We start from the raw sequence: 23,791 nt of genomic DNA on the forward strand, positions 1-23,791 counted from the left end.
AAACTGGTACCATTCTGGCTGGAAGCTTGCCATTCAGCACTTTACATTCCATTGCCAAAGCGTTGTTTGACCAAGAAAGTTAAGGCTACATTAGCGACGAGAATGGACCTTGAGAATGCTAGGTAATATCAAGAAGACGATGAGCAAAGATCCAAATGGATTCCTGTACGAAACGCCGCCGTATGCAGTCAACAGGACTAAGAGAAGACTGTGTTTATGATACAGCAAAACCCAAATGGAGGGTGATTCCCGCTGATATTCCCTCTCTGAAGAAAACCCCTTTCTTTTCTGCTAGTTTCTCTTATTTTTGGACAATGTGTGTGTGTGAGAGAGAGAAGACGTAAAGAAAATTCTTAATTTCGACATATGGAAAGCATCATACGCAAAGAATCTTTGCGGGTATCCGGTTTATGCCTCCTTAACCCTCTTTTCCTCATTACCACCAGTTCCATCGTTTGGCCTCTTGGCACCAGGCACGAAACCTGCCGCATTTGGATTCATACCTCCACGTCCACCCCTTGGACTAGAATTGCCAGTTCCGCGGCCGGCAGCAGCAGCTGCTGCTGCCGCCGTTGGGAGGCCAGAGGCCTGCTGACCGCCGCGACCACCGCGCTGAGCAGGAGCTCCTCTGTTTGCAGGCGCTCCACGCATCGAACCACCGCGGGGTAGCTGTGAGCCGCCTCTTCCACGACCGGTTTGAGCCTGTGCCGCTGGCGTTGGGCCCCCCATGGCACTGCCTGGGCGAGGAATACCAGAAGCAGCTGCAGGAGCAGCGTTGGCATTGCTCTGAACGACCGCCTTGAGAGCTGCGGGACCTGTGCCAGAATTCTGTCCTCGTCCTGCACCAGCTGTTTTTGTCTGTGGCTGAACAGCAGGAGCAGACGCGGGTGTCGTTCCGGCTGCGGCGAAAGGATTTGGAACCGGCGGAGCCGGCAATGAGCTCGGTGCACCGAAGGGGATGGTACTTTGTGAGGGACGACGCACTGCTTGCGGAAGTGAAGAAGGCGCGCCAAAGCCACCTAGCGTAGGAACATTTAGTTGTTGAGCCGGAGCAGGAGCCGTTGCAGGAGCCGTTGCAGGAGCCGTTGCAGGAGCCGTTGCAGGAGCCGTTGCAGGAGCCGGCGTAGGGGCCGAGGCAGGAACAGATGCAGCAGCTGGTGTAGCCGCTGGAGTAGCCGCTGGAGTAGCCGCTGGGGCGGAACCAGCTTGTTGAACATCATTTTGCTGCTGGGGAGCAGGCGAAGGACCACTAGGTACAATGCTCTGCCGCTTTGGTGCTACTGTTCCGCCTGGTTTGGTGTTCTTAGCGATTTCCCACACCTCTCCAACTGGCCGTTGAGGCGTCTCAGTTGCAGCTGTCCTTACGACATCGATTTGAGCCGATAGCATGTTTGCCTTGTTATTCGCCATGTTCAACTTGACCATGCTGCGCTTCTCGGCCATTTCTTTAGCGGCCGTGATAGCCTTTTCTTTCTCTGCTTCAGCTGCTTTCTTCGCTTCTTCGAGCTTGACGTGAACCACCTTGTCGATATTGCTTTTGATGACGCCTTTGACAAGTGGGCTTGTGCGTACAAGTTCGCGAACTTCCTCTTCTGAAGGTTGCCATCCTGCCGGCTTGGTCTCAGCAGCAGCAACAGTCCCATTTGTCGCCGTCTGCGCTTCACTCTCCGTGGTCGTGGATGGAGCATCAGTGGTGCTGTTTGGCTCAGCCTTGACTCTCAGAAGCTCTTGTTGGTGTTCAGTCTTCAAAGCTGCCATGTCCGCCTCGAATTTTTCTCTAGCTTCACGCATTTTTGTGTTGAATGAGTTTTTCATGTGTAGCGTGCGTTTGGCATAAAGCTCTTCCTCCTTCTTGGCCTTTTCTAGTTGTATCTCGAGCTCCTTCTTCTTCTCCTCAATGGCTGCTTCAATTTGCTCTTGTGACATAGGATCGATCTGCAAGCCCGATGCAGTGTTTGCGGGGTTTGTCTTAAGACGCTCAACTTCTTCCTGAGCGGCAAGGAGATCAGCTTTTAGGCGCTGAAGCTCCTCAGACGAAGAACTATCCTCGATGGATTGTGTGGTGCTCTGCGCTCCCTCTGCAATCTTCGCGTTTGCGTCCGCGAGATTCTGCTCTAGTTCAGCCTGTCATCCCGTTTAGCATTTATCTATACGTTAAAGGCTGTCAAAACGTGAAGAACTTACTATTTGTGCCTTGAGCGTCTCAATCTGCGCCTTCAACTCCTCAACTTGCTGCTCCAAAGCCGCTGCTCTAGCTGCTTCAGAGCTGGCCTTTTCTTCTGCAGCTTTGAGTCTCGCTTCTATTTCTGCTCGCTCTCCACCCGTCATCTCAGCTTCCGCCACAGGACTAGCAGCTTTCTCTATAACCTGTCCCTCCTCACTGGCAAGTCTAGACAACGCCTCATCCCTCGCCTTCTTCGTAGCCTCAAGCTCTTCCTTGAGACTATTCAGTTCTGTGTTTGCAGCGTCGATCTGGTTCTGTTTTTGAGTGATTGTCTCCCTTCGCTGGGCGTCTCTGGTCTTGGCCTGTTCTTTGAATTTCTCGATGCGCTCGCCAAATTTCTTCTCTTGTTCTTCAAGCTTCGCGTTGAATGCATCGATCTGTTCCTGGAGTGGTGCCTTGGCTTCAATTGCAGCGTCGCGCTCTTCTGTCAGTTTATTTATCTGATCGCGAAGCTCCTGAAGTTCAGCTGGATCGACGCGATCATACTTTTGCATAATGTCTTGAGTGCGCTTTTGCCATCTATCGCGGTCTTCCTGGAGCAATTTGATTTCGCCCTGCTTAGCTTCGAGCTCATATTCTGCCTCTCTGTTTTTCGCTCGGAGAGGTTCCAGCTGCGAAACAAGATCTTCAACCTCCTTGATCTTCTTTGCTAGCTGCTCCTGCGCAGATCGCGCTTCATTCCTCAAGCTTGAGTTGCTCTCGCGGAATAGGTTGAGTTCGTTGATGGTTTGCATAAGCTTTGAGTGAGATGTTGCGTGCTCGGTTGCCGCTGCATTGCTACGGCGTTCTTGCTCCAGCTTCTCACGTACATCATCAAGCTGCGTCTGAGCATGCGTGAGTTGCTGTTGCAACCGCTTGGATTCTTGGATTTGTAATTCATATTGCATATCCACGATTTCCTTCTCCTGGCGCAGATATCGAATGATCTCTTGAAGATTGTTGCTAGTCGCGTCTGGAGTTCCTGATGCGTCATCACCATCTCCAGAAGTTGCAGTAGCAGCGGCAGCACGACTCTGTTTGAGTTTGTTAATTTGGTTGCTCAGGTCCTCGAGTTGAGCATGCAATCTTCGGTTTTGATTCTTCAGCTCCTCCCTGGAGTTCTTCATCTCCGTAATCTCCGCTTCAAATCTGCTTCTGGTCTCCGCCCAACTCTCTTCGCTCTGGCTTAGACTCAACTTGGCAGCTTCAGCCTCGGCCTTGTATCCGGCAACCTCTGTTTTGAGTGTGTTGTATTCTGCACGGAGCTTCTGTAGACTACTGGCCGCCTCGGCATGCTTGACTAATTCATCCTCATAGTTTTGCTGTGCCTGCTGTGCGATTTCGGCTTGAGCTTTGAGGTCTTCCTGATGGAGACGTGCAGTTTCCGCTAGACGGTCTGACTCATCTCTCAAACGTGCGAGTTCAGACTCGTAGATGCTCTTCTGGTCGTTGAACTTGCTCGTCGCTTCGTCCTGCTTGCTTCGTAGCTCCGAGAGCTCGCTGTTTGTGCTTGCGAGTTCCGTGGAGATTTCTTCGACACGCTTCTCCAGATCCGCAATTCTTGCCTCTTTCTCCGCAATGGCTGCGTCTGTTTCAGCTCGGAACTGGTCGCTCGTTTCATTCATGGCTTGCAGCTCCTCCTCGGCAGACTGAGCAATTGACTTGTATTGCTCAATTTCCTCCTTGACTCCTTGCAGTTCTGCCTCTTTCAGCTCGAGATCTCGTTTCAGGTCTGCAACCTCCAAACCAAGCTCCTGCTCCCTTGTCAACGCGTTCTCGTCAGTCTGCTGCTGCAGGCCAGGTGCAGGTCTAGAGGTCAATCTCGGCTGCAATGCAATGGTCTTCTCTTCGGCGTTCCGGAGTTCAATCTTGAGCTCCTCAACACGCGCTTGCAATTGATCTCGTACGGTCTTTACAGCTACCAACTCTTCCTTGTAATTTGCTGAGCTCTTAAGAAGATCTTCAATGCGCTGTCTGTTTTGCTCCGCCTCGTACTCCCTTCTAAGAGCTGCCTTCTTAGCTTGCTCGATTTCTTCGTCAAGCTTACGCTTTGAAGAGGCAAGCTCCGACTCCAGAGCCTCTACCCGGGACGTAAGTCGTCTCCTTGTTTCAGACTCTGCGAGTTCACGTTCATTCTGAAGCGACTGCAGATCCCCTACCATCTTGTTTAATCTACTCCTCTCCTCGCGCAATTGCACTGCCTCATCCGTGAGTCGAGCCTCGATGTTACGCCAGAGTTCTTTCTCAGCTTTCAAGTTAGCTGTTTCGTTGCGCATGCTCTCGGCCAGGCTCTTCGCTTCGATCAGCTCCTCTGCGACTTGCTGAGTGCGAAGATCTTGCTTGGCTGCATTCTCAGAGAGGGTCTGCAAGCGTTTTTGTAATTCTGCATTCTCAGTCTTCAGCATGCTGAAGTTTGATTGCAGAAGATTGTAACGCTCCTGGGCGACAGCTTCGCGCGATATCAGACGTGCGTTTTCGCCCTGGAGCTCGGATTTCTCGCGTGATAAGCTGTCATTTTGACGCTTGAGAGCGGCTTGATCCGTAGCTGCCTCCTCGCGATATGCGTCAAAATGCTGTTGCAGCTCCTTAAGCAATTTGATATGATCAGCCAACGCTTTGGCGTCGGCTGATGGCTCGGTGCTCTGTGCCCTTGACGGTGTTGCTGGGCCCATAAAACTGCCGTCAAGAGACTGCCCGAATACTGCACTTGCGTCAGCGCCTTGAGGAAGTTGGCCACGATGAGCAAGCATGCGTCTGAACATGTCACGCTCACGAATATAGCTCTCCGAACGAGTTGTCAGCGATTGTATAGCATCCTTGTACTCCGTTATTTTGAGACGCAGCTCTTCAAGCTCCTTCTGGTCCTTCTCGATCTGAGCCTTGCGTTGTTGAGCCTCCTCGCCGTCTTGTTCCTCGCCGAGTTGGCGCAGCATGTACAGTTGTTCCGCATTGAGTTTCTGTAGCTCCTCGACCGTCCGGTAACCAACCAGTCGCTGTGAGATGAAACGCCAATTTGGTGATTGTCCCTCAAGCTCAGACTCATCCATTTCTCCACGAGCAAGCGCTTCGTACTGAGCCTGTAACTCGGGACTGAGGCTTTCCAGATTGTGCTCCCTGGCTTGAATCTCGACCAGAAGAAGTCTGATCTGGAAGCTAAGATCCCGTACTTGCTGTTGGAGGAGTTTGTTGTGCTTCTCCAATCCCTGTGCAGCGCTCTGGCTTACTCTCGCTGCCTTTCGAGCCTCGTCTCGTTCTTGATGTGACTGCTCGAGAAGCGCGCTTACAGACTCGAGCTCTGCCTGAAGCCTGTCACGATCCATCTGCAGCTCGTCCATTTCCGGCTGCTTGTTCTCAAGGTCAGTAATCATGCCGTCGAGAGTGGCACGGAGCTCATTTGCTGTACGACGCTCATGCTCTAGCTCAGCTTTAAGCTTAGAGTACTCGCTCACCATCTGTGTCATTGTCATGCCGGCCTTGAGGCGAGATGCTCCCGGAGTGAAGGGCGATGAAGGGCGTGCTGGCGTGCCGTGCACGCCGACGCCGTTCAGACCACGCCGTGGGGTTGTCGGAGCCTGCTCCTGGAAGGTGGCGAGTTCGGTCTGTAACTGGTCGATTCGATGCTCCAACTCTTCGACACGACGTTCGGCGGCCTCCTTGTCCTTGCGTTCGGCATTCACGTCGGCCTGCAGATTACCGATTTCCATTGCAGCATCCTCTTTGAGTTGGTCTATCGCTTGCTCTAGCTCCTGCTGTCGCGCCCTTGCCGTCTCTGCGCTCTTCTTCTGCAGTTCGGCGAGTCTAAGTGCATTATCTCTCTCTGCACGCGACGAGTTCTCCCGACGAACAGCATCCTCATCTTTGCTCTGGATCTGGGCGTATGCATCCTCCAATTTACGAGTTACCTCATCCAGTCTATTTCGCAGTTGAGTCTCGGTCGAACGCAGGGTTTCGTTTGATTGCGTCACATCTTCTATGTTGCGCTGTAGTTCTGCAATCTGGGCCGTCTTTTCCTTTCGATACTTTGTGTGCTCGCTCGTTCGGCGCTTCAGCTCCTCCTCGTGCCATTCGTCACGCTTCTTGAGCAATGAGACCTCCTCTTCGAGACGCTGCTCGCGGAACTTGAATTGGAGAGCCGCGTTGTCGGCGGATTGGACTTTTGCTTCCAATTCGGTCACTTCGCGGCGCAAAGCGACAATCTTCTGTTGCTGCGCCGCAAGTTCCTCGCCTAGCTTGTCGTATGCCGTGGATTTCGATTCTAACAGTGCAAGCGCATCCCGGTTCGCGGACTCGAGGGAGGCTATGCGGCTCTGGAAAGCTTCGACCTGAGAGGATGTTGTTGAGGACGAAGACTTGAGGTTTTGCAATTCAGACTCCAGCTGTGCACGCGCAGTCTCTGCAACGACATCCTGTTAGATAAACCAAGTACAAGTAGTAGTCACAGTGTAAATGCATGGACTTGACATACCTTCCGAAGCCAACTTCCTTCTGAGCTCTTCGATCTCCTTTAGGGCCTTTTCGTTTGCATCCTTGAGCTGCTTGGCGCGAGCATTGCCGGTGCGCACCGCTGTCTCCAGCTCCACTTCCGTCCTCAACTTCGCTGCCTGCGCTTCTTCGTACTCGCGTGCCTTCTCTTCGATCTTCACCAACAGCTCCCTCACGTGCTCAACAGTCGGTGCGTCGAGTAAAGTAGCGATGGTAGGCTCCGGAACAGAGTACGATTGGGCTATGTAGCCAACGTCTATGGCTGTATCCACCGTCACTGCCGCCATGCTGGTTGATGGCCGACGTCTCCACGCTCCTCCGGTGCTTTGTTGTGATTTGGGCGGCCAGTGCTTAGATCATTCACACTTCATGATCAGAGAAGGACGCGAAGGAGAGCACGCTACGGAGGAGGCCCACGACGACGATGAAGAGGAGGAGGGGGGGAGAGGCAACAACGATAATGGTCAAGGAAAGAAGAGGAATAGATTTGCGCAAGTGGGTATTGGCGTGGTGGTACGGCGTAGTTGTTAGTGAAAGCCGCCAGCACGCACCAGCGCGTCTTCTTTGCGTCGGGGGACGAGCGCAAAAGCCCCAAAGCACCAGCGCCAGTCTTGGCGCGCAGACGTCAACTGCGGCCTCACCTCTCAGCAACCAGCTGCTGATCATCTTTCTCTTCACTTCCGGGCGGCGGCGACGACGGCGACGGCGACAACTGCATCGACGACGACGGCGAAAACAGCGACAGCGAGTGGACTCTTCGTCAGTTAATCTGCACGCGAGCTAGAGCGCTTGATTGCGGCTTTGCTCGTGTCCTTTGCTGTGCTTTCTGTAACTATATCGATTCTTCTTTTTTTACATAGCGCCTCTGACAAGTACGACGAGTGCACATAAACATCCCTCTCAGGCTATCGCTTGTTTGTATCGCCTTTCCTCTTTTCAGAATCGTTGCCATCATGCCATCCTCACTACCGGGCACCAGTGTGCCGTCTCCAGCACCCTCAAATGCTTCCAACTCTGGCATACAGAAGCGTAAAAGGGAGGGCCTTGCATCCTCACTCCCTGCGCGCAAAACAGCGGTCGAACTTTCCCGTGAGCAGGAGTACAAGCCTACGGAAACCTTGAGCCAGATGCAGATCGCCATTGAGCACCTGAAGCAAACTCAGCAGCCGAAGACCTTCGACGAATTGCTACGGTACATGTCTTTGCATAGAGCTAGCGAGCAGGATATCGCCAAGCTGGAGCGGGCCATGAAGTCTGGTAAGCACCCAAAGATTGATTACGACTCAGCGAAGGGGCTCTTCAAATACAAGCCTCTCCTTCCCGTGCGGAACCGGGAAGAGCTGAAGAGGTATCTCCAACAGCGGCCAAACATGGTTGGCGTCAAGATCGAGGACGTGCGGGATGGCTGGCCAGACTGTGTGCCAGAGCTGGAAGCCATGGCCGGGCGGGGTGAGATCCTGCTTGCACGATCGGGGCCTTCGAAACCACGCCCCATGGCCTCCACGAACGATGCGTCATCTGCGGCCGCGGGCAAGCCTCCAACCCGCGAGTCCCAACCCCGCGTTGTGTGGGCGAACGATCCGTCCCTGTGCAAGACCGTACCACCGGATCTGCGCAAGCAGTGGGAGGCGATCCGTATACCCGAGTTGGATTCTACCCTCAGGGAAAAGCTGGTCCAGGCCGGTCTGAAGCCAACGACAGCGCCGGTTCAAGTCCAAGTCCAGACCGTTACAAAGACGGCAAAGCCGCGCAAGAGACGAGCGGGTGCCAAGGGAACGGCGACGAATGTGAATGTACCGATGAGAGATTATTCACACCTGAGAAAATAGAGTCCGACTTGCAAAGGTCGCCACACGTGATTTTCAGAACGCATATTCCGAATACTTAGCTCGGATTGCTCTCTGTGTAGGAAGAAAGCATCAAGGAACTCTTCTGCAAAAGCAAACAGCGTCGCAAGTGTAAAATTTTCGCCGGCTTAGACATTAGATACCCCATCCAACAAAAGTCGCTGTTCTTTGGTATTCTACTGTACAAAGACGTATTTGATGTCTCGAAGGTGCGTGCAAATGCCTTTTGGCTTGCTCACGTATAATACATGTTGATCCATAACTTTGAAGCCAATCCTTCCTGTACGTTATTGTCAAAAAGGGTATACGCTCTTTGTCTTTTCACCGTCGGCCCATTTCCAGGCAGTAAAGCCGTTGACTTCGCCGCCGAAGATCTAACCATCGTCTATTGACGAAACTTATCATTTTCACCAGAACGAGCAAGCGGAGCTTCAAGCCGATTTCGCAGAATTGCTTTATCCACCGTCGTCGAACAATTGTTTTGATGCTTTTAAGGCCTCCCTTCGATCTCTGTGCCGAGCTCCTTAACCATGCTCAGAAAATCTTTCCCACTCAACTTCTTCTTTCCATTTCCTGCAGCGGGTGCCCTTACCCTCACTGCCACGAAAGGGTGGAGCTCGCTGTCGGCCAGGTTCTTCGGCTTCACAAAAGTGCGGACCTTATTCCAGTCGATCTCGTAGATGTAATACCGCTTGGGGTTGTACGAGAAATGGCCAACGTTGCCGGAGCGAGTGCCCTTGTAATAGCCCTTGTTCGTCTGCTTAGTTGTAAGGGCAAGTTTACGGGCAGCTCGGGCAAGGAGGGGTTCGGAGGCATGGAAAGGGCCTAGCATGTCTGCTGGTGGTGGAACTGTGATGTGATGACGCCTTTAAATCTTTCCTGCTGTAGATAGAATAGCGTTAGTCCCAATGCAAGGTCGACATCATAATTGTTTGCGCAATGAGTGATATATGGAAAACCTGATCGGCAAGCATTCGGAGAAGTTGAATAGCCATCGAATAGCAAGGTATAGGCCATCGTACGGGCAGGAGATTGGGAAATGCGATGAGATCAAAGTCATTAGCATAGCGAAGGCATGGGCATGGGAAGTACGGAAGAATAAGAGAATGCAACGCCATTAACTTACGTGTAACCGCTATCTCTTCGTCATAATTCGACAGAAGTGTACCCTTGAGTGGGCTTGGAAGAAAGGATGGAGTTGGCGGAGATGATTTCTGTTCTCGAGGACGAGAACGACGCGGTTCCTCATTCGGCGACGGAGCGGAATGTGAAATCTTGGCACTAAATTCTCCATCTTTTTTTTTTCGGTGTAAAATGCAGTTGGAAGAATCAAAACGACTCGGCATCAACAAATTAAATAAACTGAAATATGCCGGCCAGGATCGCGAGAAGCTCACTGTCGGCACCTGCAGCTAAAGCTCCTAGGAAAAAGAGGAGCAAATTCGCCAAACGGTCGCTCAATGCATTTGCTATCGCTGAGGCTGAGGATCCCGAGAAACCCAAGATACGCCGCAACCGGCTGGGACATGTCGAAGACGATGGTCCACGAATTAAGAGACGTCGCATGTCTGGTAACGACGATGATGATGAGGGCAATTTAGCCGAAGAGCCATCTGCAAAGAGGAGAGCTAGATCCGGTGAATCGAGTGCAAGCGAAGAGAGCGATGAAGAAGGTCATAGGTGGAAGGTTGGCATTGTGGACGAAGACGACGATAGTGATATCGACAGCGAAGAGGCGTTTGGGGAGAGTGACGAGGAGAAATTTGAAGGTTGGACGTTTCGAGGGGGCTCTGGCGCAGTGAATAAGGCATCAAAAAGGAAGCCACATTTGAAAAGGGATGAAGAAACCAATGAGATGAATCTGGAAGAAGAAGAAGAAGAAGAAGAGGCTGAGAAAGAGTCCGACGACGAAAGTTTGGGCTCAGACGCTGTTGATCTGGCAACTATGCTGGATAACTATGAGCCGAGTGGAGATGAGGAGTCTGGCTCCGAAAGCAATGATGAAGCTGAACACAATTCGGGCGAGGGCTATGACGACACTGCGCCTTCGGACTACAGCATGTCCGATGCAGAGGATGAGGATCAAGCAGACAAAGCTGCTCGTCTTCAAAATCTTGTGTCCAGCCTACATCCCACGGCCAAAACGACAAAGAAAGCCCGTGAAATCGACGCTCACGAGTCTCGTACGCCCTCTACTGCTGGTCTTGTTGCTTCTGAGAAGTTCGACATCAACGATTTCCTGGCCACAACATCTGATCCTTCAGTTAAGCAAGTGAGCAAAGAGCTGGGTGTGCTTCCTAAAGCGTCCTCATCTTCCAAAAAGAGTCTGAAGCTTGAACCCAGTCTTCCGAAGAGACAAAGGGATCGTCTAGACCGTATCGCGGCGAACGAGAAGGCTAAGGAGACTCTCGAGCGCTGGGTCGATACTGTGAAACACCAGCGACAGGCAGAACACTTGTCCTTCCCGTTGATGGATGCCAATGAAGGAAAGTCGTCAAAGTTTTCGTTGGCAGTCACGCAACCATCCCAGAAGCCATTTAACGACTTGGAAGCCACAATTCAGAGCATCATGGTCGAGAGTGGGCTGAGCAGTGGGAAAAAAGATGAGGAAGAGGAAAAGTTGCGAGAATTCGAGGAGCTAGGCGTGAACAAACTGCCGCTTGAGGAGGTACAAGCACGTCGTGCTGAGCTTAGGAAGGCGAGGGAGCTGTTGTTCCGTGAAGAAGTTCGCGCCAAACGCATCAAGAAAATCAAGAGCAAAGCATTCCGGAGAATCAAGCGCAAGGAGAAAGAAAGGCTCGCCGCAATTGATAGAGACGCATTTGCGGAGGGTGGAGGTATCGAGTTGGACGAGGAAGAGAGGGAAATGGCAGAACGGAGGAGGGCAGAGGAGCGTATGCGCCTCAAACACAAAGACAGCAAATGGGCAAAGCAGATGAAGAAGAGTGGGCGGACTATATGGGATGACGAGGCGATATCTGGCGTCGTCGAGATGGCACGCAAGAGCGACGAGTTGAGGCGACGAATTGAGGGCAGGGAAGTTCGAGATGAAGATGCGAGTGGCGACGACCTGTTTTCTAGTAGTGAAGACGATGAAGACGCGGTGGATGGTGACGATGATGCAGCGGAATTTAGACGACTGCAGCGACAAATGCAAAGGGCTGAAGAGGACGAGCATGTGGATGAGAAAGCAAGTAAGCTGTATGGATTAAAGTTCATGCGCGATGCGGAGGCGAGGAGAAAGAAGGAGAATTTAGAGGCACTGAGACAGATAAAGAAGGAACTCAACGGGGATGCCGAGGCCACAGATAGTGAGGAAGAGGAAGCAAATATTGGCCGCAAGATCTTCGCACCGAATGGTCATGCACAAAGTAAAGCCTCAGGGGCGAAAAGAGAGATTCGAGGAGAGTTCGAGGAGAAGGAATCGGAGGGTGAGGACGAAGTCGAAATTGTGACGGACAAACCCATCGCTGAGGCTAATGGAACTGTGAGTCATGCGTTAACGGCGCAATCGAGCAAAGGTACGGAAGAAACACGTCCAACTTCTGAAGCAAAGCCTTCAGCAAGAGGGGGAAAGTCTAGAGCGGATCGTGGAGACACCGGAATCGAGCTGCTACCAAGAGAGAAACACTCCCAGCCTGATTCCGATGGCTGGATTACAGTCACGTACAATGACTCCGACAACGAAACGAACTCAGCAGAAGCAGAGGACGGAAACGCATCCATGGACCAAACGGAGATTCTACGTCGTGCCTTCGCCGGTGATGATGTTGAGGACGCCTTCGAAGATGAGAAGAACGCCGATATTGAAGAGGATGCTCCGAAAGTCGTTGACACCACGTTACCCGGTTGGGGCTCTTGGGTCGGCGCCGGTCTCTCCAAGCGCGAGAAGCAGCAACAAAAACGGCCACCACACGCGAACCAGCTCAAAAAGATCGAGGGCATCGAACGCAGCAAGCGTCGGGATGCTAAGCTCAAGGGCGTGGTCATTAACGAGAAGCGGAACAAAGCAAATGCACAGTATCTTGCCAGCGAGCTGCCGCATGTCTACGGAAGCAAGCAGGAGTATGAACGCAGCATTCGTATGCCTGTGGGAGAAAAGTGGAATACAACGGTGACCTTCCGAGAGAATATCAAACCTCGGGTATTGATCAAGCCGGGAGCGGTCATCAGGCCGATGGAAAAGCCCCTGATCTAGAGTATTATTGAATCTAAGCATTTCAGGCACGGCCTCCTTTCCGAGATGGAGATCTAGTGTTCTTGTTCACGTCCACTTTACAATCAGACTTTGCAGATGTAGTATGGGAGAGGTCTGTGCGGGGTTTCCAATGTCGTAGTGACCGTGGTGCAAAGGGTACAAATGCCGCTTTAGATTTGATAACCTTTGTGAATGCGTCTTGCATCTCCATCTTCTTGACTTATTGCTCAAACCCTCCGCCCGCATTTCTGTATATACACGGTCAACCCGTGCGCATGTGGAAGTAATTCCCGAGAATGCAAAGTCGAGTCTAAGACCCCACGAAATCCCTCAGTAGGCGTAACGGATTTCTGTCACGAACTGTCCGGTGTATAAGACAATGGTGAGACACCCGTAAAATGTCAAATTCGTGCGTTTTTGGTAATCTGAATCAATCAGTCGCTCCGCAAATTGGCAAAAGAAGCGTTTGACGCCGCGAAGGACCGGTATCGTCAGTACGAGGAGCAAAAGCATGGCAATAGCCCACAGTATCCCGGGCACCATTATCACAGTTCGAACAAACCATATTTCGCACCAGCGCCATCCAATGTGTATGGATATGACCACGCTTATCCTTCACAGGCTTCCCAGGCCACATCAAGTCAAGCACCAAACTATCTCCCACACCAAGCGCCTGCACCTTACGTTAACATGGCTACAAAACCAACATGTGAAGTCCAGCAGCATATCCCTCCTACAGCTCCGCCAACCAGTGGTCAGTCGCCGCAACCTTACTATGCGCAGACTATGAGGCCAGGCCCCCAAGTGCAATCCTATGGTGCGAATCAAGAGCATACCAATGAATCATCGTCGCATCTGGCACCCCAAGTCTCCCCTGGCGATGCGTACCACGATGCCACGCAGAAACACTCTTTCGAGGCATCAACTGACATATTCGAACCATTGAACAGTGGGCCCATTCCTATTCCAGCCTGTGATGGGCACCCGGTGCCTTCAGACCTCATCTGGAGCTATGGAAGCAAAAAGGAACCTTTGCAAACTAATGCATTCTACAATAATTGGCTACTCGGTGGGCAAAATTGCTCGATTTGGACACATCCGTACTCGCTGAGCTGGTCAAAGGGACAGGGCAATGCGAGGAGCTGGGGCATTGCAGTGAATCATGTTGACCCGGAGCAGCTTGCTTTTGGGCCGGCAAAAGCAAACGGCGGAAGCCAGTACTACATCAACCCTGTTGGTATGTCCAAGTCAGAAGCACGCTATGGTATCTCTTTACTATTCGCTTAGCTAACGTTCGGATGTCCGTGTAGGAATCCAGTCAGTCATTTTGTCTGCGAAAGAAGTGGGAGAGGACAGTAGCTTAACAATCGATTCGCCGCGTGCTTTCTCCGCAAAGGCGAATCTCAGTTCAAGCGCCGATAATGCGCTGGTAATGACTCTGCCACTTGTACAGGGCATGGGCTTCGTTACAGCACTGTACAGAGGTTGTACTCCACTCATCGAATCATCTGTTTTTTTCCGCGACTTGCAGCCGGCCGGCATATTAGATAACGGATCTACGGCTAAGCAGAGGATTATTCTTGAAGATGGGAAAACGTGGTTGTTGTACGTGTCACTGCCAGCTGGCAATGGCTCTGCGGTACCACTGTTCAAATGGATAAATAACACGACTATTGAAGGACCGTCAGGATTTCAAGGCATCGTCCAAGTCGCCAAGCTGCCTCCAGGGAACTCCGAGGATTACTACGACAGGAGTGCCGGATCCTTCGCTAGTTCCTGTACAATTTCGGCCAGAAGCCATGGCAACCAAGGAACTTACACCTTGGCTTGGAGCAAAGGAGGGCTACCGAAACCACTTCTTATGTACGCGTTGGATCATCATGTCAGCAGTTTCACACGAACTACTGCAACTCATGTTACACCAATGCGACTTAGGACAACGACAAAAGGCATGGCAACGGCTGTTTTGTCAGATGTTTGGCAGATGAAAGAACAACTTCCAGTTGATATGGGCTTCAGCCCCTGGTTGCCGACCAAGGAGTTGCCAATCCACTTGAGTCCTCTAGCGGCCGCTGCGGTAGTCGAAGCTGGCAGGTCAGAGATAGATCAGGATGTTGTTGGTCAATGCAATCTTGACAGCATGTACTTCAGTGGTAAAGGGCTAGGAAAATTTGCGATGATGGCCATCGCCTTGCACGAAATGGCAGGCGAGCAAAATTTAGCCAAGAGGGTTCTGGATAAGCTGAAGCAGGCCTTTGCGATCTTCGTAGAGAATCGGCAACGCACTCCCCTAGTGTACGAGAAGAGCTGGAAGGGAGTAGTGTCGAAGTGTGGGATGAATAACGCTGGTGCGGATTTTGGGAATGGGTACTACAACGACCACCACTTCGTACGTACTGGTCTGTTTTATTTCTCTTTGCGTTCAAGAGCACTAAGAAACAATATAGCATTATGGTTACTACGTCTACGCGGCGGCCGTTATTGGCCATCTTGATCCAGAATGGCTTGGGCAAGGCAAGAACAAAGCATGGGTCGACATGCTCGTCCGCGACTTTGCGAATCCGGTCAATGACAGCGAATTTCCATTCTTCCGCTCCTTTGATTGGTACCACGGCCACAGCTGGGCGAAAGGACTCTTCGAATCTGGGGATGGAAAGGACGAAGAGAGCACATCCGAAGACGCTTTTGCTTCATATGCACTCAAAATGTGGGGTAAGACGTGCGGCGATGCCAACCTAGAGGCCAGAGGCAACCTCATGCTGGCTATCCAGGCTCGTGTTTTTCAGACATACTTTCTCTTGGAGAGCAGCAACACAACGCAGCCTCGGCAGATTCTTCCCAACAAAGTCACCGGCATCACCTTCGAGAACAAAGTCGATCATGCGACGTACTTTGGAATGAACTCGGAGTACATACAGGGAATACACATGATCCCTCTGGCGCCACCTTCCTCCTTGGTCCGGACCGCAAATTTCGTGAAGGAAGAGTGGGCGACATATTTTTCTGATGGCAGAGCAGATCAGGTTGGCGGCGGGTGGAGAGGCATATTGTACGCGAACTTGGCGCTCGCACACCCGAAGACGGCCTTTGAGTTCTTTGTAAGAAAGGACTTTGACTGTGCCTGGCTGGATGGTGGAGCGAGTCGAACATGGTACTTGGCATGGTGTGCTGCTCTGGGCGGCGTATGAGAGCGAGGCTGAATGCGATTCCGTCCGGATACGACTCTCTCACGAGCTGCAGGACGATTGTAGGTCATCCCTAGGTGTGCGTTCCTCATAAGTGCGGCCACGACCTCGCCACGTCATCTCTGCTCTCATCCAGTGGTTGACACCACCAGCGACTGGTTCGGCATTTCCCTTTCATGGGTGCCCATTGGCGACAAGGCAATCAGATCTCGGAATGTCCACGGTTGATTTTACTATGAATGGAGGTCGTCGTAGCAAATAGACTTGCAGAGACAGATAGCGAGATGAAGGACGTGGAGAACCACTTGAATCAACAGCCTGCACACGCCAGAAAGATGTCTACCAAAGTCACGATGCGCTTATCTGAAGTCAAGTGAGAGAGGAGCAAGGCTACTGAACTGCGAAAGCATCTTGGTAGGTCTCGATTTAAGCAGCGAAGAACAGCGAAGATCAGCGGAGACCAGGCCAAGACAATTGACCAGCAGTGTGCTGCACGGCCGACATTAGCGTGTCCGTCCGCAACACCCGATTGACTGCAGCAGTGCCTAAGTTGCGCTTCTGCCACCACTAGAGCTAGTCATCGCTCACCGCCCACAACTAGACCAGGCGAAGTGGCAGCAATCGAAATTTTGCGAGGAGAGATGTGCACAGCGATTCAACCTGTGGCTCGTGTGAGGCGAATCTCTCGCCCAAGCTCAAGATCATTGGTCTCGTCGCGTGGAGCGCTGATACGGCAACTCGTACTGTTTGCAGCCAATTACATTGGTCTGCACATCAGTTTGAATCGACTCCTTTCCCCCGCCTTTCGCACTGATCTTAGTTCTAGACGACAGGTCTCTGCTATCAGCTTCACGACAAAAGCCATTGTGAGCAAGGGCACGCTTGGTAGAAACGCGTGTTTAAATGGTCTAAGAGCATTACATGAATCGCGAAGAAAGAACTCGACAGCCAAGTTTCAAGTTCAAGACTCTTTCATGTCCCCTCGCCTATAAATTTCTATCCAAACTCAGATGACGAGGTCTGTGCAGCAGCCGTCGAGGTGCTTGCTGGTACTCAATTGATAAGATCGGAAACCCCTCAGGCTAGAAGCCGCTGCGCAATACTTGGACTGGATTCCAGCAGCGCGTTCGCGAAAGAGCAGTCGGCACTCAACATCCCATACTCTTGGAGCGACATTGCATTTTCCTGTTGGTCTTTTTTTACATCGGCACCAAAGATCGCGTGGTACTTTCACCAACTATTCTTGGCCGGTGCCTTGATCTTCTTCGCGTCATCGATTTGGAATTTCTTGTAGGAAGCGTTTGCAATGAGTGAACGGGGTCGTGGCAGGGGCCGTGGTTCAGACAGAGGCCGTGTCTCGGACAGAGGTCGCGGCTCAGATAGGGGCGGTCCACGCGGAGGGGGCCACTTCGAGCGTGGTGGTGATGCGCGAAGAGGCTCGGTAGACTGGGGTCGAGGCGATCGTGGTGGCTTTCGTGGTGGCCGTGGAGGCGCTCAGGATCGTGGTGGCTATCGAGGAGGGAGAGGAGGAGGCCGTGGAGATTATGGATCGGCCCTCATGCAAATGCCTCCCCGTATATATCCAGCCATATACAGGTCCGCTCTGGGCCCCACACATGGATTTACTTCACTAACATTCCGACTAGGATGGGAGAGGAGGTCCCAGTGCCTGATGATTCCATCACTGAATTTGAGAATGATCTCATCACCGACACTGCCAGCAAGTTAGGCAAGTTGTCGATCTATGATGGCCTTCCCAGGCGAGTTGGCTTTGGTACTGCAGGTCGTCCTGTGATCTTACGCACAAACTTTTTCGATGTTCGTCTACTCAAGGAGCGCGCCATCGTTTTTCGCTACTCGATTGCTTTTGATAAGGAGGATGGACTGAGCCGAACAAAAAAGCGGCGCTACATTGAGCTTTTGCTCAAGCAAGCGCCCTTCTCCAAAGTTGTTCACTACAGCGACCTGGCCGCCAATGTTTTCACAACCGCAAAACTTAAACTGCCCCAAAAAGAACGCGGAGAGTTCAAAGTCATCATCTACGAACGCTTGGAGGCTCCGTATCCAGCCGAAAAACCCGACGAGGCAGCGCACATTGCGGCCGCCCGAGTACGAAAAACCAGGAGAATCAAAGTGGAATATACAACTTCCTACGACTTGAACGATCTTTTCAAGTACGTTTCAGGTTCGGCGACCGGCGCATATGCCGCGAAAGGTGATGTAGTCCAGGCGATGAACATCATTTTTAACCATGCTGCAGGAGTTCACCAACGTGTTGCTGCTCAACCCAACAATAAGTTTTATCCTCTAGGGGATCACCCAGTTCTCGGAATCCCAAATCATCAAAATTATGAGAGCTGGGTACTTGGGGAGGGCTTGGTTGCGATTCGTGGCTACTATTCGTCTGTACGACTCGGTCCAAAGCGTGTACTAGTCAACGTGAACGTGGCTACAGGCACTTTCTACGAGCCCATTCCCTTGGACGAGTTGATGGTCAAGTTTATGGGGGGTCGCCGCTTCAGCAATGAACATCATGCGAGGCTCTGTGCGCACTTCATCAAGCGTCTCAAGGTTGCTACCCGTTATATCAAAGAGAAGGACGAGAAGGGCATTGAGCGACAAGTGATCCGTGTACGTACAGTTGCGGGGTTTGTGAGAAATCCATACGCTCAAAATTGTCAAAGCACTCGATTTGAATACACGGAGGACGGAAATACTGTTAACGTGAGCGTTGCAGAGTATTTTGCTCGGAAGCATGGCATACAACTTAGACGCCCAGATCTTCCGGTCATTAATTGCGGTACAGAGAAAGATCCGATGCTTATTCCGCCGGAGCTCTGCTTTGTCATAGCAGGACAGCCTGCGAAAGGAATTCTCTCCGCCAACCAAACAAAGACCATGATAGGCTTCGCTGCTCGCCCACCTAATGCGAATGCCAAATCTATAGAGTCGTCTGGCCTTCAGACAATGCAAATTGCTGGTAACCTGCAATCGAGCACAATCGGAAATGCTGGAATAAAGATAAACGTCAACATGCTCACGGTCCCTGGCCGAATCCTTCAGCCAGCTTCCATCAAGTTCCGGAAAGCCATAAACCCACGAGACGGTAGTTGGAACTTGGCAGGCCAGCAGTTCTTTAAATCTTCGGCATTAAATGGGGGCTTCACTGGGCTCCAAATACGCCTCAGGAATCATGGAGTCAATACAATCAAATTCGAGGACACACTACAAACAATCACCAAGGAGTTGCAAAAGTATGGTGTTACCGTGTCGAATTACATCGCCCCTACTAATCCAGTATCTTTTGACAATATCGATCGTGACAGCTTCACATACATTATGCAGTCGCTGGATGCCAAGTTTGTAGCCGCGAAGCAGGATAAAGGTATTCGTTGGATTCTGGTCTCGATTCCGGAGAAAAATGCCATTCTCTATGCCATTGTCAAATTTCTGGGCGACTACAAGCACGGGATCAACACTCTTCTTGTTCAAGAATCCAATCTTGCCAAGATTGGACGCGGTGATCTTATGCTGGTTGCGAATCTTGCGCTAAAGTTTTCGATTAAGTCTGGTGGCCAACCTTGGTCTCTCGATGCAAACGAAATGCCGATAATCACCAAAAAAACCATGGTCATTGGCCTTGACGTCACTCATCCGTCTCCTATGAGCAAAAAATCGGCGCCTAGCATCGCCGCTATTGCATGGGCAAAAGATCCAGCTCTGTCTGCGTGGTTCGCTGATGGCTGCACCCAGACCTCACGTAAGGAGATGATCGAAGTCTTGCCAAGTCTTTTGATTGCTGCTATCGAGTCATGGCAGAAGCATAACGGAGGTCAACGCCCAGCCGACGTCATAGTCTTCCGTGACGGTGTCTCTGAAGGACAGTATCAGCAGGTGCTGCAGGTTGAGTTCAGGCTTATGCAGCAAGCGTTTGATCAAATATATGGTGCTGGAAAGCACCCGAAGGTTTCCATCATTGTGAGCATCCCACAAGATATAATGGTATTTTCTGACTAAAATTGCGTAGGTATGCAGCAAACGCCACCACACGCGTTTCTACCCTACCAAGGTTGAAGATTCAGATGTACGCAACGATAGAGGATCTCACAATCCAGCTCCTGGTTTGGTAGTTGATCGTCATATCACTGGTTTTGGGGAAAACGCCTTTGATTTGTATCTACAGCCACACAAGGCGCTGCAGGGCACGGCAAAGCCTTGTCACTACATCGTGATCAAAAATGAGACTGGCATGAAAGCTGCTGACCTCGAACGATCAGTGAGTTTCAATTTATTTTTTGTCTCTTTCATAGCAGATTCTAATGTTAATAGATCCACACTATGTGCTACGGATTCTACCGCGCCACGAAAGCCGTTTCACTTTGTCCACCCGCGTACTGTGCAGACAAGGCGGCTGAGCGCTTTCGAGCGTTTCTTTACCAGGATATGAACGACGACTTGAGCAGCGTGTCAAGTTTCTCTAGTACTGGTGCTTCGTGGAGCCGGGGGGTCCACCAAGACCTCGCAGAGTCCATGTTTTATCTCTAGACGTCGATTCTGGCCTCCTAAGCCGCGAATATCGCCTTGTTTTTTTTTTTTTTTTTTTTTTTTTTTTTGTCGCACGTATTTGAGAGACAAGGGAAAGAAAGTATGAGTCCAAATGTTTATTTCAAACTACTCTAGTGAAAATGTATGTCTCATGAAATAACGAATAGATGCAAACAAGGACCGTACCCATATCATGATTGCACATCTGGTGACTGTAGCCATTGTGTTGCTCGGAGCTCTCCGTATATCGCGGCTTTTCAAGCTGGTTTCGAATGGTAAAATGCATACCGAGACTGACCCCAATCAAGCCAGAGGAATATCCGTAGCACAAAAACACTGCGAATCTCAAACTTTACAGCATTGATACTCATACCTGCTAGAATTTTGGATCATGCGCAGGCAGGAACCGTACTCGTTCGTACTACGCTGTCAGTCTTGGGTCCGACAGAAACACGCTTGCCATTCCCAATGTGAGCTTTAAATTTTCTGCGATATCAACGTCACTCTGGACACATCTCCCTGTCTACCGCGCAGATGGACGTGGCTTGAGCTAAATTGTTCGGTCCGCGACTTTGATTGTCATCTGCAACCTTTTTAAACTGTAATCAAGTCGGAATAAGCATTTTGGGTATAAGATGTTCCTTAGCCACTTTATTCCTTTCACGATTTTAGTAGGTCGTCTTGACTTGCACAGTTGCTTCTAGCGGCAATGTAGGTCGGCTACGCTACGGATTTTATTTTCTCATGTTGAATACTTGTACTAGGTAGAATTGGCCTCTAAATGATGGTCGGAATTTTTTGCTTGATTTGCGACTGCAATCTGCCTTGGCTTGACGCTGCAAGGAAAGTCGGAGTCCTTCGTGCTGGAAACATTTCTTGAATCAGGGCGCCTGAGAAGAATACATGTTAGTCACGTGATCACACGCAATCGCGCTAAGCATTTTAGTACTGGTGGCCTTGGCGCTCCGCACACATCTCATCTTTGAATTCCACACGGCCAAAACTTTTTTACCAGCGACGACAAACCTGAGCGAACCGCCTAAATTCGACACAATGGTATGAGCATCTCTTCGATAGCATCCTGAAAGTAGGATTGCTCGCTTCCTTGATAATATCTTCGCATACTATGCGCTGCATCAAATTGCCTCGTTTGCGCTGTCACTGGTGTTGGGTTTCAGCACGATATCGTGCTGGGGTCAACTGTCGTCACAACGTCACTGAGGCATGAGAAGAGATTGTTGGCTTTGTTACAGGGCACATGATTGTGGTTCCTGTAATTAGAGCGAAGAGGGAGCGACCAATTCTGCTTGGAATCCCCCTTCCTCCATGACCGCCAATGGGAATGAGAATATTGTGGTAACATATGCTTGTGTATAGGCACCAAAGAGTGGACGCAAGGTCGCCGCGGCGCCTCTGGCGGCTAAGAGTTCATCCAGCAAGAAGGCCCCCAAGGTAAGACATTACCAAGAGTTACGAAATGATGTACTAATGGATTGCAGAACCCTCTCCTTGAGAAGCGGCCACGCAACTTTGGCATCGGCCAGGACATTCAGCCCAAGCGCAGTATGCATAATCGCAATCATTCCTCTTGTGGACTCAAATTTACTGACAGACTTAGACTTGAGCCGTTTCGTCAAGTGGCCTGAATATGTTCGCCTTCAGCGCCAGAAGAAGATCCTTAGCATGCGCCTCAAGGTCCCCCCGGCGCTTGCTCAGTTCCAGAACGTGTATGGGTTGGCATCATTTTTTTATTTGAATGTTGTCTAACTGCTCTATCAGTCTCGACCGCAACCAGGCTGCCCAAGTTTTCAAACTCCTCAACAAGTACCGACCAGAGACGAAGGCCGAGAAAAAGGAGCGTTTGACGAAGGAGGCAACTGCAATCAAGGAAGGAAAGAAGCGTGAAGATGTCAGCAAGAAGCCATACACAGTCAAGTACGGTCTCAACCACGTCGTCGGTCTGATCGAGAACAAGAAGGCCTCTCTCGTTCTTATTCCAAACGACGTTGATCCCATCGAACTCGTTGTCTTCCTTCCTGCTCTTTGCCGCAAGATGGGTGTTCCATACGCCATCATTAAGGGCAAATCTCGTCTCGGCACTGTCGTCCACAAGAAGACTGCCGCCGTTCTTGCTTTGACTGAGGTCAGGTCAGAGGACAAGGCCGAGTTCTCTAAGCTCGTGTCTGCCATCAAGGATGGCTACACTGAGAAGTATGAGGAGAGCAGAAGACACTGGGGTGGTGGTATCATGGGCGCCAAGGCCAATGCCCGACAGGAGAAGAAGAGGAAGGCTCTTGAGTCCGCTATTAAGATCTAAGCGGCGGGGGTCTCTTTGCGCAGAGGTGGAAGGAATGCATCATGGTACAGGGCGTGTCCACAAAATTAGCCGGCGTATGGTCAAGGGCATGGATTTTTTTTGTCGCTTCGCCATAAGCGGCATGAAATGACAATATGAGTTACCACTTGTGTGTCTCGGCTCTTGCTTCTCAATTTCCCTACGTTGATCGTCACGCAATTTAGACCACTAATGCACAAACCTGCATTACGTTGATTCAATTGATACAATGAGGAACAAAAAATCGTGATATGCTACGCGAATCACGACTCTGACTTAGTACAAATCAGTCTTGATCCTCTCTCCTTCACGGATAAGGATCATCAAAATTGATCCAGCCCAAGAACGGGGTTCAGACTGAGTATCCGAATATACGCCGCTCGTCTTCTGTGTTCTGCTTGATGCTCTCGAGTGAATTAGCAAGATTTTGATTCTCTTCCTGCTCAGTTTTGGTTCGAGCGGTTCGTCATGAAGCATAAGTAGACAAGTCTTTCCTCGTTTTCTGTGGTGTCCCCACTTACACCATGGTAGCAGCTAGAAACCACGATGAATCCATTACCACGTTAGAGTTCTGCATAGAAAGCAAATTGGGTTTCTTTTTCTTTTTCTTTTGCCTTTCTTTCTCCTTTCTTGTTTCCCGAGATTGAGCACCAGACGTTTTCAATTCTTCAGCCAACTCCTCCAATAGTCTGCTGCGTATTTGACATCAAAGGTTGGATCTGGAGGCAATTATTTTTTTTTTCGCAAGCCAGACTGGTCGCTCAATAACTCGACTGGAAGACTGCGTCTTCCTCACGACTGAATTCTGCTGTCATTCAGCAATAACCATCAATTTTAAGTTCGTCTGCATAGTTGGAAGTACGCCACACATATTCTAAGGCTGAGGAGCAAGTTTATCACCTCGCAGAGCCTCGCTGTTCGCTAAGTAGCGCTCGTTGAGCTCGTAGATATTATGGACACAAATGTGGAGTAATATATCGACCGCAGCGGACGGTC

At 50.8% G+C, this 23,791-nt stretch overlaps 7 protein-coding genes across 7 annotated transcripts; 5 read left to right on the top strand and 2 right to left on the bottom strand.

Annotated features, from left to right (window-relative positions):
- Window positions 1–49: 49 nt before the first annotated feature.
- On the bottom strand, window positions 50–7,203 carry PV09_08910 (uncharacterized protein). Its single transcript, XM_016362886.1, has 3 exons — window positions 6,669–7,203; window positions 2,185–6,596; window positions 50–2,124 (listed from the first exon to the last, which is right to left on the bottom strand). Exons 1-3 carry the CDS (start codon window positions 6,970–6,972, stop codon window positions 409–411), a joined length of 6,432 nt encoding a protein of 2,143 aa, XP_016209235.1. The 5' UTR covers window positions 6,973–7,203; the 3' UTR covers window positions 50–408.
- A 104-nt stretch (window positions 7,204–7,307) lies between these two features.
- On the top strand, window positions 7,308–8,801 carry PV09_08911 (uncharacterized protein). The gene is made up of 2 exons (XM_016362887.1): window positions 7,308–7,513; window positions 7,568–8,801. Exon 2 carries the CDS (start codon window positions 7,639–7,641, stop codon window positions 8,512–8,514), a length of 876 nt encoding a protein of 291 aa, XP_016209236.1. The 5' UTR covers window positions 7,308–7,513; window positions 7,568–7,638; the 3' UTR covers window positions 8,515–8,801.
- PV09_08912 (uncharacterized protein) lies at window positions 8,631–9,730 on the bottom strand. The gene is made up of 2 exons (XM_016362888.1): window positions 9,659–9,730; window positions 8,631–9,414 (listed from the first exon to the last, which is right to left on the bottom strand). Exon 2 carries the CDS (start codon window positions 9,362–9,364, stop codon window positions 9,023–9,025), a length of 342 nt encoding a protein of 113 aa, XP_016209237.1. The 5' UTR covers window positions 9,365–9,414; window positions 9,659–9,730; the 3' UTR covers window positions 8,631–9,022.
- Window positions 9,731–9,860: 130 nt separating this feature from the next.
- Window positions 9,861–12,776, top strand: PV09_08913 (uncharacterized protein). Its single transcript, XM_016362889.1, has one exon. It carries the CDS (start codon window positions 9,902–9,904, stop codon window positions 12,728–12,730), a length of 2,829 nt encoding a protein of 942 aa, XP_016209238.1. The 5' UTR covers window positions 9,861–9,901; the 3' UTR covers window positions 12,731–12,776.
- A 237-nt stretch (window positions 12,777–13,013) lies between these two features.
- On the top strand, window positions 13,014–16,244 carry PV09_08914 (uncharacterized protein). Its single transcript, XM_016362890.1, has 4 exons — window positions 13,014–13,112; window positions 13,169–13,967; window positions 14,041–15,119; window positions 15,178–16,244. The coding sequence occupies exons 1-4, from the start codon at window positions 13,110–13,112 to the stop codon at window positions 15,916–15,918; spliced, it is 2,622 nt and encodes an 873-aa protein (XP_016209239.1). The 5' UTR covers window positions 13,014–13,109; the 3' UTR covers window positions 15,919–16,244.
- Window positions 16,245–16,581: 337 nt separating this feature from the next.
- Window positions 16,582–20,504, top strand: PV09_08915 (uncharacterized protein). Its single transcript, XM_016362891.1, has 4 exons — window positions 16,582–17,511; window positions 17,562–19,893; window positions 19,943–20,191; window positions 20,245–20,504. The coding sequence occupies exons 1-4, from the start codon at window positions 17,222–17,224 to the stop codon at window positions 20,458–20,460; spliced, it is 3,087 nt and encodes a 1,028-aa protein (XP_016209240.1). The 5' UTR covers window positions 16,582–17,221; the 3' UTR covers window positions 20,461–20,504.
- Window positions 20,505–21,452: 948 nt separating this feature from the next.
- PV09_08916 (60S ribosomal protein L8-B) lies at window positions 21,453–23,217 on the top strand. Its single transcript, XM_016362892.1, has 5 exons — window positions 21,453–21,516; window positions 21,838–21,912; window positions 21,960–22,023; window positions 22,079–22,187; window positions 22,240–23,217. The coding sequence occupies exons 1-5, from the start codon at window positions 21,514–21,516 to the stop codon at window positions 22,775–22,777; spliced, it is 789 nt and encodes a 262-aa protein (XP_016209241.1). The 5' UTR covers window positions 21,453–21,513; the 3' UTR covers window positions 22,778–23,217.
- Window positions 23,218–23,791: the final 574 nt, after the last annotated feature.

This window comes from Verruconis gallopava, assembly GCF_000836295.1.
Source record: "Verruconis gallopava strain CBS 43764 unplaced genomic scaffold supercont1.50, whole genome shotgun sequence".
NCBI lineage: Eukaryota > Fungi > Ascomycota > Dothideomycetes > Venturiales > Sympoventuriaceae > Verruconis > Verruconis gallopava.